At 36.0% G+C, this 11297-nt stretch overlaps 6 protein-coding genes and 1 non-coding gene across 7 annotated transcripts; 3 read left to right on the top strand and 4 right to left on the bottom strand.

Annotated features, from left to right (window-relative positions):
- Nucleotides 1-483: 483 nt before the first annotated feature.
- SOCG_16325 (uncharacterized protein) lies at nt 484-2185 on the bottom strand. Its single transcript, XM_013164101.1, has one exon. It carries the CDS (start codon nt 1229-1231, stop codon nt 566-568), a length of 666 nt encoding a protein of 221 aa, XP_013019555.1. The 5' UTR covers nt 1232-2185; the 3' UTR covers nt 484-565.
- Nucleotides 2186-2480: 295 nt separating this feature from the next.
- On the bottom strand, nt 2481-3270 carry SOCG_16324 (uncharacterized protein). Its single transcript, XM_013164100.1, has one exon. It carries the CDS (start codon nt 3120-3122, stop codon nt 2691-2693), a length of 432 nt encoding a protein of 143 aa, XP_013019554.1. The 5' UTR covers nt 3123-3270; the 3' UTR covers nt 2481-2690.
- Nucleotides 3271-3592: 322 nt separating this feature from the next.
- Nucleotides 3593-3707, top strand: SOCG_16323. The gene has a single exon (XR_001203011.1). It is a non-coding gene; the product is annotated as a 5S ribosomal RNA (ribosomal RNA).
- Nucleotides 3708-4194: 487 nt separating this feature from the next.
- SOCG_01142 (uncharacterized protein) lies at nt 4195-5398 on the bottom strand. The gene is made up of 3 exons (XM_013163562.1): nt 4659-5398; nt 4388-4602; nt 4195-4336 (listed from the first exon to the last, which is right to left on the bottom strand). The coding sequence occupies exons 1-2, from the start codon at nt 5176-5178 to the stop codon at nt 4466-4468; spliced, it is 657 nt and encodes a 218-aa protein (XP_013019016.1). The 5' UTR covers nt 5179-5398; the 3' UTR covers nt 4195-4336; nt 4388-4465.
- A 535-nt stretch (nt 5399-5933) lies between these two features.
- Nucleotides 5934-7853, top strand: SOCG_01141 (uncharacterized protein). Its single transcript, XM_013163561.1, has 5 exons — nt 5934-6266; nt 6458-6721; nt 6766-6966; nt 7006-7152; nt 7210-7853. Exons 1-5 carry the CDS (start codon nt 6158-6160, stop codon nt 7287-7289), a joined length of 801 nt encoding a protein of 266 aa, XP_013019015.1. The 5' UTR covers nt 5934-6157; the 3' UTR covers nt 7290-7853.
- A 630-nt stretch (nt 7854-8483) lies between these two features.
- On the top strand, nt 8484-9018 carry SOCG_01140 (NADPH-hemoprotein reductase; the record flags this gene model as incomplete). Its single annotated transcript, XM_013163560.1, has 3 exons — nt 8484-8657; nt 8739-8895; nt 8945-9018. 3 exons carry the CDS (start codon nt 8484-8486, stop codon nt 9016-9018), a joined length of 405 nt encoding a protein of 134 aa, XP_013019014.1.
- An 815-nt stretch (nt 9019-9833) lies between these two features.
- Nucleotides 9834-11044, bottom strand: SOCG_01139 (NADPH dehydrogenase; the record flags this gene model as incomplete). The annotated part of the gene is made up of 2 exons (XM_013163559.1): nt 9834-10130; nt 10193-11044. The coding sequence occupies 2 exons, from the start codon at nt 11042-11044 to the stop codon at nt 9834-9836; spliced, it is 1149 nt and encodes a 382-aa protein (XP_013019013.1).
- Between the last annotated feature and the right edge of the window lie 253 nt (nt 11045-11297).

Below are 11297 nucleotides of genomic sequence, written 5' to 3'. Positions count from 1 at the left end.
TAATACTCTATACGATGAATTGAATTTATAATTCGTCAAGAACGAATCAACGACTATTTCTTTTTAATTTTCATATAAAAAAAAGAAAGAAAAAGCAGCGACACCGTCGATTCTAAACCATGCATTCACATAAAGAGCATAAACGAAGCAAGATTACCTTTTTCTTTTTCTTTTTCTATTCTGTATTTTTATGGACATTACCTTTACCTTTACTTTTCTCTTTTTTCCAACTATTATTTAGAAGATCATTGCATGCCTTGTTGTGTGTGGTTCCTTTCCAGTCCGTCATGTCATTTCTTATCCCAGAAATGCAGCATTCCTATGACCCAAATTCTCAAGCTGTAGCAGCAGCCTGTTTCTATTTCTATTTCTGATTCTCTCCCATAGCGTATTTGGAAACTGTTTTCGCTTGCTCTTATTTTATTTTATTTCATTTATTTGTTTATTTACTACTTGATTTTTTGCGGAAAGCAAGTATTTCCTTAAAAAATGAAAATAATAATCTATTGTACAACTATCAATAAACAAAATAAAAAAAGGAAAAAAAAGAAAACAAATTGTCTAGTCAACTAGACACACCCTTTTCCAGGTCATTCAAAGGATACCGTTCATAATGGATCGCTGGAAGTAAATCTAGACAGAAAAGAAAAATATAAATAGCCCATAAAAATTCAACAACCCATTCAAATCTAGCTGACCGAGAATGGTCATGATAATGATACATACCTGCATAAGCAATGACGGAAGCAGTAGCAGCAAGACTGATCAAAGCCTTGAAATAAAAAGAAACAGCTACTAGATTACTTTGTTTATGATAACGATAGTATGCGAAAAGCCATTCAACCAAATTACTGTCAGCAGCAGCAAATGCCAAGACATAATAAGATGCCGTGAATTGCCAATTGAGGCGATGGTGATGTACCGTATCACGAATAGACAGAGCAATCAAACAACCTGCACAACCAGCGCTTGTCAATACAGAAAACCAACCAAAAATAGCCTCTAACTCGGAAGATGTAGGATATATGAATCCCCATTGCCCACATAGACGAATGGCAAGGAGAGAGAGCATATAGAAAACACCTGTAATAACAGTCATGGGAATGAAAAATCCTTTTGTATGCGCATGCGCACCCATATCAGTCAGAAAGACAGGTTTTGGTTGATCAGGAGCATGCCATTTGTGTTGAGTATTCCAAAGACCAAAAGAACAATCAAGCAAATTGCCCATGTTAGAAAGCAAATCAAAGGTATGGACACTAAAAGAAAAGCCCAATAGCGGGGACGACAGCGAATTCGAGAAACACTGCCAACCATTTCTTTTTTTTACTTTTTACTTTTTACTTTTTACTTTTCACTTTTGTCTTTTGTCTTTTTATATTTTTTTTCTTTTCCCTATGAGTGAGATTCAGATTCAGATTCAGCTTTCGCAACTGCTCGACTGGTTTTCAAACCAAAAGTATATAGTAATGTTTTTCCAATTTTCATGTTTATTTCTGGCAGCTTGATCTTTTATTTATGTTATTTTTTCTCTTTATGAATGACTCATAATCCGCCGATCCACTGGCCGCAGTGCGGTTTCCAATTGCGGCTTTCACAAAGTATCCGCAATGAAGAATAAAATAGTAAATATTGACGAAATTTCAGCCTCGATGGTACAGTCAGTATTTTTAAATCGTTGCATGTTGAAATGAATCGTATTGTCGTATTGTATTTGTAGATAATTTATGGAAAACCGTTATGTTTGGTGGCTTTGTACTTTTCTGTAGATTTGTTGACATTGAGAAAGAATCTTAAGAATGTATGCTTGAAAGCTCCTTTTGCTACCTTCATTTTGTCGAAAACCTTGCAAACCCTTCTCTTTCAAATTTAAAATGCCTACTATATTATCACTATTGCAAATACTGATACAAACCAGTGGGCCCTACTAGCAGGGTTACCGCATCAACATTGGCAAATCCTGGACCAGAGAATATATATAATCGTATATATATATATATGATTTATTAAATGAATTTATTTCCATCGTTAAGAGATAGACACCACAATTCCTTTTGTCTTTGCTAATGTGTAGCTTATTTTTACTTTGATGTGTTTTTGTGACAATTTATATGGTTGCTATTGATTTAAGTTAGTTACACAGTTACACAAAATAAACAAAATATTCTATTCTAGCTTGATTTTTCATTTCATTTTAATTTAATTTGATAATAATTTTTCTTTTGAAATGCATACTATGCAGACGTCTCCTCTCCTCTCGTCTCTGCTCTGCTCTGCTCTACTCTTATATAATATAAAACTAATTATATTACAAAGCTTTCGTCGTTAGAATATTTCAACAGAAGAATTGCTTTCAGTAAAATCATTCAAATGTAATGACATTTAAGCATCTCTAATTGTTTCGATAATAACGCTCAGAAACTAGAAATACAAGAATTAGCATAATATGAGGTTCCAAAAACTACCTTTGATGTTTACAATACGACGTACAATTGTCTCTTAATTAATAAAACACAAAACAACTATTTTATTCATACATTTATTCATTCATTAATTATTTTTCATAACCACAAACAATGTCAATTCAGAATTACTGGATCCATAGGTTCGTAAACTCGTCTCGTCATTAGAAAATATTGTGCGTTAAAAGTTTCCGATTCACTTCATAGTCTGTCTCTGCTGAATTAGAATCAGTGAATGGCAATTTGCTTTCTCGAGCGAGATTCTTCAATCTTTGGCAAGACAATGCTTAGAATACCGTGGTTAAATTGAGCTTCAATGCGGTCGGCGTCCACCCTGTTTGGAATGGTGATTGTTCGAGAGAAGGAACCAAAGCGACGTTCCGACCATCTTTGGTTTCCTTTGTCGCTTTCGCTCTTGCGTTCGTTTACAGATTCACCAGAAATCGTCAATTTTCCTTCATCGTAATGAACCTGTACGTCTTGCTTTTTGACACCAGGAAGTTCTACATCCACCTCGACGGTATCTTTGCCTTCATGAACATCAATGGCCGGTGACAAATCACCAACACGGTTCTGGCGTTGGACACGAGGAGAATAACTCAAAAAGTCAGAAAAGACGTCTTGGAAGGGGTGCAATTCAAAGAAGGGTTGGAGAGACATTGTTAATAGCGATTAGCAATAGCAGTTTTCAATTTCAGATAGCAGTTAAATAATTTAATACTGTTTGTAGATGTTGTCGATTGACTTTTACATGCTTCCAATTTATACCTACTCATCACGAGCAACTAAACGGCCTAGCACTTTCTAGATGCTGCCTTTTGGCCACCACTGGAATTCGTCGAATTTCCATGCCATTCCTTTTGTTCTTTTGTACAAATTCTGTCATTTATTCTTCTCAACTGGACATAGAAATGGCTTTTCTTTTCTTTGCTTCTTTTTCCTTGTACTCTTTTGTTTACTGCAGCTCTCCTCGTCATTCTAGTTACCTCTAGAAGAATCATCACACATTCCTCTTTTGTACGATACACACATCAAAGGATCAACAGAAGTACCGACATTAGTACCAATCCTCATCCTAACGGTAGTGCTGCTACAAATTCTAGTGATTTTACATGCACGAACAGATGTCTACGGCCACACCTAGGCGAAAACACCAGTTCCCGTCCGATCACTGCAGTTAAGCGTCTGAGGGTCTCGTTAGTACTATGGTTGGAGACAACATGGGAATCCGGGATGCTGTAGGCTTTTTACCGCTTCGTTTTTAAATTTTTTTCTTTTTTTTTTTTGTTTCTTTTGTGGCTCTTATTGTTGAAGCATATGGCTGGCATTTGGGTCGGCATGGTCCTTTGATGAAGGTAATAATAGCAGTGGAAGTTGGAAATGCAATGACTACTCTTAAATTCAAGAACTAAAGATCTTCCTAGACTTATGAAACGAATAACAAAGATCAGAAAATAGAGTTTCAAACGAATAAATAATAAGCAATTGAACGTAGCTATGCAGATACAATGACAATATCATCCAGTAATAAGCATTCTTACTTATCCAATGTTGAAGAGATCAAGTAAATAAGAAAACGGACGCCATTCAGGAGAATTCGTCATGCAAAATGCAATCTTAAAATAAATATACAGGGACGAAATAATCGAAACATAAACACAAACATAAGCATGAAGGGAATAACCAAAACGATTGGGCAATATAATAAATAATGCTTTACTCTACGTACAAATCAACTCCTACTACTTTCCACATTCCTAGACTGACCAGGTTCCCGGCGTAACCCTGGAGATTGCTCAGAATGTTCAGTAGACGGTTGCTCGAAAGTATTATCACTACTATTATTAAATTGACATTCAGGCTCTGACGACATGCTGTTTCATGGGATAGAATTATCATCATCCGTCAAGTCGTTTCTTTCTGACGGCATTCTGAAGCCTAGAGCACTAATAATCACAGAAAAAAGCGAAGAAAGAAATGAAGATATTCCAGAAAAAAGCGCACTAATTCCAAAAAAAGCGAGGAAAGAAATAAAGATATTCCAGAAAAAGCGAAGAAAGAAATGAAGATATTCCAGAAACAAGCATAGTGGTTCCAGAAAGGACTAGAGGAATCAGTGTAACGATAAAATCCACCAACACTAAAAGCATCCCATTAGTAAACAACTTTAAATTACAAATCCACCAATTCACTTACATGAACAAAAAAATAAGAACATGTAGAAAGTCGCGATGACAAGAACAACTGCTACTGTAATTTGAAACCATAACCATACAGATTCTTTCATTGATTCCTTTATAAAGGGGACAAGGTATTTGTAAGAAAAGATAAAGTTCAATATAATTGAACCATTAAGGCACCAACCAAGCCGAAGAGCTTCATTCTCTTGTCTCCGTTGTGCTTCCGGGATTCTCGCAATTTTTGCCGGCCAGAAAATTAACCACAGTATCTCCTTACAGACCCGTAAAGAATTCGAGGGACCATTTCCTTGCGCCATGCGACTAGAAGCTTCTTGATGTCGTCTTCTTGAGTATGATGGTGCTGGATCTGGATCGGACTGTAAACGTAAACTACCTTTCTCCATATTGTCAACATGAGAATACGGGATTTCGCTGTATTTAGGTAAGCAGTTCTCAGAACTTGTAGAAGAGCTCAAACAAGCAACTTTTGCTGGTTCGACAGTTTTTTGATGTCCTTCCTTTTCTTTTTGATCCATTTTTGTTGAAAATAACTGTGACTGAAAGAGTTTCTTAATTACCTTTGCTTGATCACTAAGTTACTGCGAAAATTATCGATTACAAAGTAAAAGGACCAAAAGCGTACAATTTCGAAAACAAAAAGATGCCATATCAATTTGGTTTATACATTAAAGTAGGAATGACAAAAAGAGTCTTGAAGCCCAGAAAATAAGCCCGCAATGGCAAAGACTAGAGCTTTGCAGAGGTGAAGCTGTCATCCAACCCATTTGAGATCTGGGTGATGCAGTTCGTTAAAGAGACTTATCGATAGCTAGTAAGCGCACGCTATTATATGTGTATATAATATGAATGAATGAATGAACTATCGGATATAGCTTTTGTTGGTTTCTATCGTATAAATAACATAAATTTAATAAAGACGAAAACAAAATTCACTTGTCCGTACAAATTTTGTTTACCATAGTTCGACGTCGCATCTACAAACTTTCCATGTGTTTACGGATTTGAAAATAAAACTACGAAAATGGAGAGTGTTGTAGCTTACTCAGAATCCGTTTCCCCACAGTCATAAAACCTTTTAAATCAAAAATACGCATTTTCAATTCCTTTTTCACATCATTCAAAGCAAACAGCATGGTTGTTTTGCCTAATATTCCTTTGTTTACTATTTGTAATAAACAGTGACTCTTTTGGATTATACTATTACGAGAAATCGCAACGAGGATGTGACCAGTCGGTGACATAATGTCGCAGCTTTTATGAAACGAGACATGCGAAAAGCCACTACCATGAGTTTTTAAACTTGTATCTTTGGTTTTAAAGAAAAGTTTCAGCTGAAAGATCTGTTTGGTTTTTGAAGCAAGGACCAATTCCTATTTTTGAAGACTCTGCAACAATTGGAACCAACTCTTAAGAACTTTTCTTGGTGATTCTAGTTGATTTCGTTTAGAGTATAACTGCAGGTGTTAGTTTGGGATTTAATGTGGCATTGCAAAAATGAAGAATAAATACACACCTGTTTCAGACTCTGAAGAGTCTTCGAAAACGCTCACTGATGAAAAGGCAGACACCCGTTCTTCAGAGGGTACTCCCCCTCCGTATTCAGGTAAGATTTATTGAAATGGAAAGGTAATGGTGTTTGTTCATAATTCCTGTTTGTTATTGAAAGTTTTGACGGAGAATCCCTTTGTTTATTTATATGTTGGGCTTAACCTTGTCGATAATTGTAAACAACAGGGCAAATACCTCCTTCCTTTCACAGAGAACAAAAACGTCAGCTACTAACACATTCATTAGCTTCAAACAAATTTATCGATTTAGAAATGGCTGACGGACACGTTCAGAATTCTGCCCAAGAATCTGTTGATAACACTAGGTCGGACCCTTCAGCGAACAAAGAATGTTGGAAAACCTTTGCCGCAGGCATAATGACTATTATAACGATTTTATATAATCTTGTTTTTCTAGCCATAATTTTTGGTTACAAGGTTTCTCCATATTCAAGAGCTTTTTATGGGCTTGCTGGCGTTTCTATTGGATCTATTTTTATTTTCCTATTAAGTAAGTTAAGAATATTTGTTCTCGAATAACTGACCTATTTTTAGCGATTCTTGTAACGTATCCAGAATGGTACAGGCAAGCTGGGTTCAATATGTGTGTTTCAGCATTATATGTGTGTTTTCTCAATGTCCCCGGTTTCGCCATGTATTATACTGCAAAGAAGATAATACAATTTGAAAAGATAAATAATCTTTTTCTCTACGTTGTTTGCTTTGTTGATTTTGTCTTGTTTCTTTTTATTTCGAGTATGCCATACAACCTGCGAAATATTCTAACTGTTCTAGTGAATCCAATTGCCCGTGAACGACTTAGATTATTAGTCATTGATATAGGCAACGGCGCAAATGCCATAGGTAACGGCGCAATTGGCATAGGAAACGGTGCAAATGCCATAGGAAATGGCATAGGAAATGCTGTGAATCATGTTTTTGGTATGTACACTACGTGAATGCTTCCTATCATAGAGCAATTATTAACCAAGTTAAAAGGAAGAAATCAAGGAGATGAAGTACCTCAGAACGAAGAAATCGAACTTCAACCTCTTGCTGAGCAAAGTGGTGAAGTTTGAATTTTAACGAACCTGGTTTACGTTTTCATAATTTGCATTTTCTTTGGAAGTATTCATGTCAATATTGCAGTCCATCAACTTTGCATTCGCACCATCCCCCAAAGTAAGCATTATCTTAATAAGACGGCTTAAGTTGCTTTTCTCATTCACTCTTCCATGAATCTTTTTAATTCGTTAAGCAATATCGTTGTTTATGCTTTGTGAATAGAATCGAACACCCTTTTTAATGATTATTTAATTACTCTAACGAAAATTCTGCCGTGATTAACTATAGCTTCAACACAGTGTCGTGTAATTGTATGTCTTTTATGAATATAGTCAAGGCCGGAATATGGCAATGTCATCATCATACAGAAGAGTCTTTTACTACAAAATGTAAGAACGTCCTTACTGGATCACAACTGAACTTGTAGTAATTGTACCGACGGGAACAAATGTTTACGGCTATACCTAGGCAAAAACAGCACACCAGTTCCCGATCAATCACTGCAGCAAGTGAAAACCGTCTGAAGGCTCGTTAGTGCTACGATTGGAGACAACATGGGAATCCGGGATGCTGTGGGCTTCCGCAGATTCTTTCTTTATTTTTGTTCTCCTTCATATCATTTCCAGAACATTAACTAGTCAAGTACAATAAAGAGAACTAACGCATAAAAACTAGCGTAGGATAGAGCCTTAAAAATAAAAATATAAAACCCAAAAGGGAAAAGGGAAAAGGAGAATCAAGAGGTAAAGAGCGCAAGACTGTTCTACGAATATGATAGAAATAAAGTAATCAAGAAAAATATTGTTCATTATAGTACTACTAATCTTTGAGGATTATTTATAGATTGTATAGCTCATCAACTAATACGTAGTGTTCCAATTCATTACAGCTTAGAAATTAATTAAGGACTAAGGACTAAGAATGGAATAGACAGACAAAGAAAAATTCGTCATTTAATAAACATAAAATAAAATAAAAAAAAAAAAACCTTCCATTCATAGAAAGCAAAATTCAAATTATACTTGTCAAATACCGAAGTGTACTATACTATAATGCGGCGCCGTGTCTTATTTATTGCACAAGGTTGTATATGGTTTTCAGTAGTCATTTCTTGATCCCTCTCCGTATACTGATTTCAAGTACCAAAGAGTTTTTGTCTTTTTATAAATAGAAATTTAGAAATTGATTTGATAAAAATTTTGGACAAGATGTCGTCTTTCTTGAAATTATTGTTTTCAAAGCAAGAAGCTACCAAGGAAGAGCCTGCTCGCGCAGGTGAAGAAAAGCAAATCAAAAGGAAAAGCAAGAAAAAACAAAAAAATGATCCTGGATGTACTCAAGAAAAATGGGACGCATTAGTGGAGAGCGGTGAAAATTTGTCCGTAAGTGATTGATCTAGGCATTAGGCTGTTTTAAAGAATGAACATTAACATAGGAGAAAGGGAGTAATTGAACCCTTTAAGGTCACGATGGAGGAATTGAAGAAGCACAATACAAAAGACGACTGCTGGATTGCTGTTCGAGGAAAAGTCTACAATGTTACTGCTTATGCTCCGTATCACCCAGATGGTGCAAAAAAGATTTTTAAACACTCTGGCATTGATGCTACAAAGCAGTATAGTGAGTTCAATTTGTGTGTTTGGTCGTAACGTACTTACCATTTTTATAGTGAAGGCCCATGCTGATGTGAATGAAGAAGAAATGCTTAGAACCTGTTACGTTGGTCCTCTGGTTGATCATTAATCTTGATGCATTTCAAGGATTACCTGAGTGTATTGCATGTTGACACGATATGTATATTTTTGGGAAGCGAACCTGAAAATAAACATATTAGATCAATTGCAAATGGCGTATTCAAAAAGTGTTATTGTAAATTCAGTGAAACCTACACTGAACAACAAGAGGAGCTACTTAGCGTTGTTTATATAAAATAGACATTTTTTCGATTCGCTTGAAAAAGAAATTCGTTTGATTCAATCGCTACATAAAGAAGTTGTAAGGAACACATGTAACAAATGGTTATTTAACGGATTGTTTTGTAGATTGTACATAAATTGATATTATCAAAATCAATGTTTATGACATTCATGTATTCAAACACTTTTACGAAAAAGTGCTGCTTGGGTATTACTTATATTATTGTAGATTAACTCTCAATATTAGATTTACTTTCTGTTCTCGAGTGAAAGATAACTGAGAACACTGTTGCAAACAAATCGACCTAACAAAGTTTGATTTGGATATTATGGTCATCAAGTTAGTTAGACTATTTATTTAGTCACAAAATTTTAGAGAAGCATTACATGTCGGAAGGATGCTTATGATTATACAGTGGAACATAAAATCTTCAAGATTCATGCGAAAATGTAATCCCTCAGTACCGTATCAAGAGTATCTTTTCTAAAATGGTTTTACTACTTTTTTTAGGTTTATCATAAAGTTTCACGTAAATATTTTAAAGTCGAATAAAATATTGATTAGCAACTTCATCGAAAATCGTTAAATACCTATTATTCCTGTTCCTGTAATCTAATGAACGCTCGCTTTTAAAAACAAATTCAAATCAAAGGAGCGGGGCGTCTTTCCTTTTCGGTTTCATGGTCAAACTGCAGCTCATCACCAAAATTTGGAAATGTGTTATACCCATAGTTGTATGGAGCATAAAATAAAGAACGGACATAAGGAGACAACTCCAAGCCTTCCTTTAATCTCTTAACTAAATCGGGATTTGACGTGAAATACCTGGAAAATGCGACCATAGTGCGGTTGTCACCATCTACATCAGCTTTCAAAGACTTAAATTCCGGTTTATCATAGGTATAATTGCCACCTTGCAAAACATTTCCTTTCCATAACTTTTTATAAAGTCATTGGAACCAGCTATATCAGCCAAGTTCACATCAACGTTATTATTTACCCTAGGTTCGACCACAGAAAGGTAAGCGAGCTGTTTACCCTTGTTTGCACGCTTTTGAAGCTCGTTAACTACATAACTAAATGTAGTAATTGGATGCACTGTATCTTTTTCCGCTTTCATTCCTTGGAATTTAGCCCATGGAGACAACCGGATTGCAACTTTTTCGGCGCCAATGGTATCACTTAAAAGGTCGACAATTTCCAGCAAGAGTCTTGCACGGTTCTCTATAGAACCACCATAGTTATCTGTTCTTTGATTAGCCGCGGGCTGTAGGAATTGATCAAGTAGGTATCCATGAGCACTGTGAAGTTCCACACAATCAAATCCGGCGTTCATGGCATTGATGGCTGCGTTCTTGTAATCGTCATAAATAATACTCTGAATTTCTTCCTCGGTCAATGCTCTAATGGGATTGCCAGCGGCTTCTGCTGCCTTCTTGGAATCTTCGCTTTCATACAAAGCAGAAGGGGATACCAAGTCCAAACCATGCTTTTTCAGTAGTTCTGGGGATCCAACTCTTCCTGCAAACCACAATTGGCAAGCCATGTAACTTCCTTTTGCATGTACTGCGTCTGTGATCTTTTTCCATGCTTGGACCTGTCTGTCGTTCCAAATGCCAGGAATATTGGGGTATAAGCCAGCACGAAGAGAGACCAAGGTGGCTTCTGAAATGAGCAAAGTACCAGGAGTCTGTGCTCGGTCTGAATAGTGTTGTAGCATCAAATCGCTTGGAGTATGATCATCTGTAGCACGGAGTCTTGTTGTGGGAGCAAAAGCGATTCTATGATTCAGTGTCATGTTACCAACCTGAATCTGGTTGAACAGATTTGTCTGATCCAAGTCAAAAGCCATCTTACAAGGAAAGGTCAAATCGGTGAGGTGTGCAAGTAGTACGAAAACAAGAAACAGTTAATTACCATTAGCAAAAAAAAAAAAAAAAAAGAAAAAAACAGAATGAAATAAAAAAGATCTACATGAAATTAGATATGTATAAACAAAGATTCACTAGCGGTAAACAAGATGGTGACAATGTGGTTTCATCTAATCCTATTCTGGTGCTCATATATAGCTGTCTACCGTATTTTGGATGAAAACAAGTTGCAAT

Source organism: Schizosaccharomyces octosporus (assembly GCF_000150505.1).
Source record: "Schizosaccharomyces octosporus yFS286 unplaced genomic scaffold supercont6.2, whole genome shotgun sequence".
Lineage (NCBI taxonomy): Eukaryota > Fungi > Ascomycota > Schizosaccharomycetes > Schizosaccharomycetales > Schizosaccharomycetaceae > Schizosaccharomyces > Schizosaccharomyces octosporus.
Note: the sequence above shows the minus strand (reverse complement) of the source record. Positions and strands in the feature narration are given on the sequence as shown.

What these genes read in the sequence shown, in the direction of transcription:
- SOCG_16324 (XM_013164100.1), bottom strand. Translation starts at nt 3,122, where the DNA reads ATGTCTCTCCAACCCTTCTTTGAATTGCACCCCTTCCAAGACGTCTTT.
- SOCG_01141 (XM_013163561.1), top strand. Translation starts at nt 6,158, where the DNA reads ATGAAGAATAAATACACACCTGTTTCAGACTCTGAAGAGTCTTCGAAA. An exon ending in TACTCCCCCTCCGTATTCAG is followed by an intron (nt 6,267 to 6,457) that starts GTAAGATTTATT and finishes CACATTCATTAG; the next exon opens with CTTCAAACAAATTTATCGAT. An exon ending in CTTGTTTCTTTTTATTTCGA is followed by an intron (nt 6,967 to 7,005) that starts GTATGCCATACA and finishes TAACTGTTCTAG; the next exon opens with TGAATCCAATTGCCCGTGAA.
- SOCG_01142 (XM_013163562.1), bottom strand. Translation starts at nt 5,178, where the DNA reads ATGGATCAAAAAGAAAAGGAAGGACATCAAAAAACTGTCGAACCAGCA. An exon ending in GTTCTTATTTTTTTGTTCAT is followed by an intron (nt 4,603 to 4,658) that starts GTAAGTGAATTG and finishes GGATGCTTTTAG; the next exon opens with TGTTGGTGGATTTTATCGTT.
- SOCG_16325 (XM_013164101.1), bottom strand. Translation starts at nt 1,231, where the DNA reads ATGGGCAATTTGCTTGATTGTTCTTTTGGTCTTTGGAATACTCAACAC.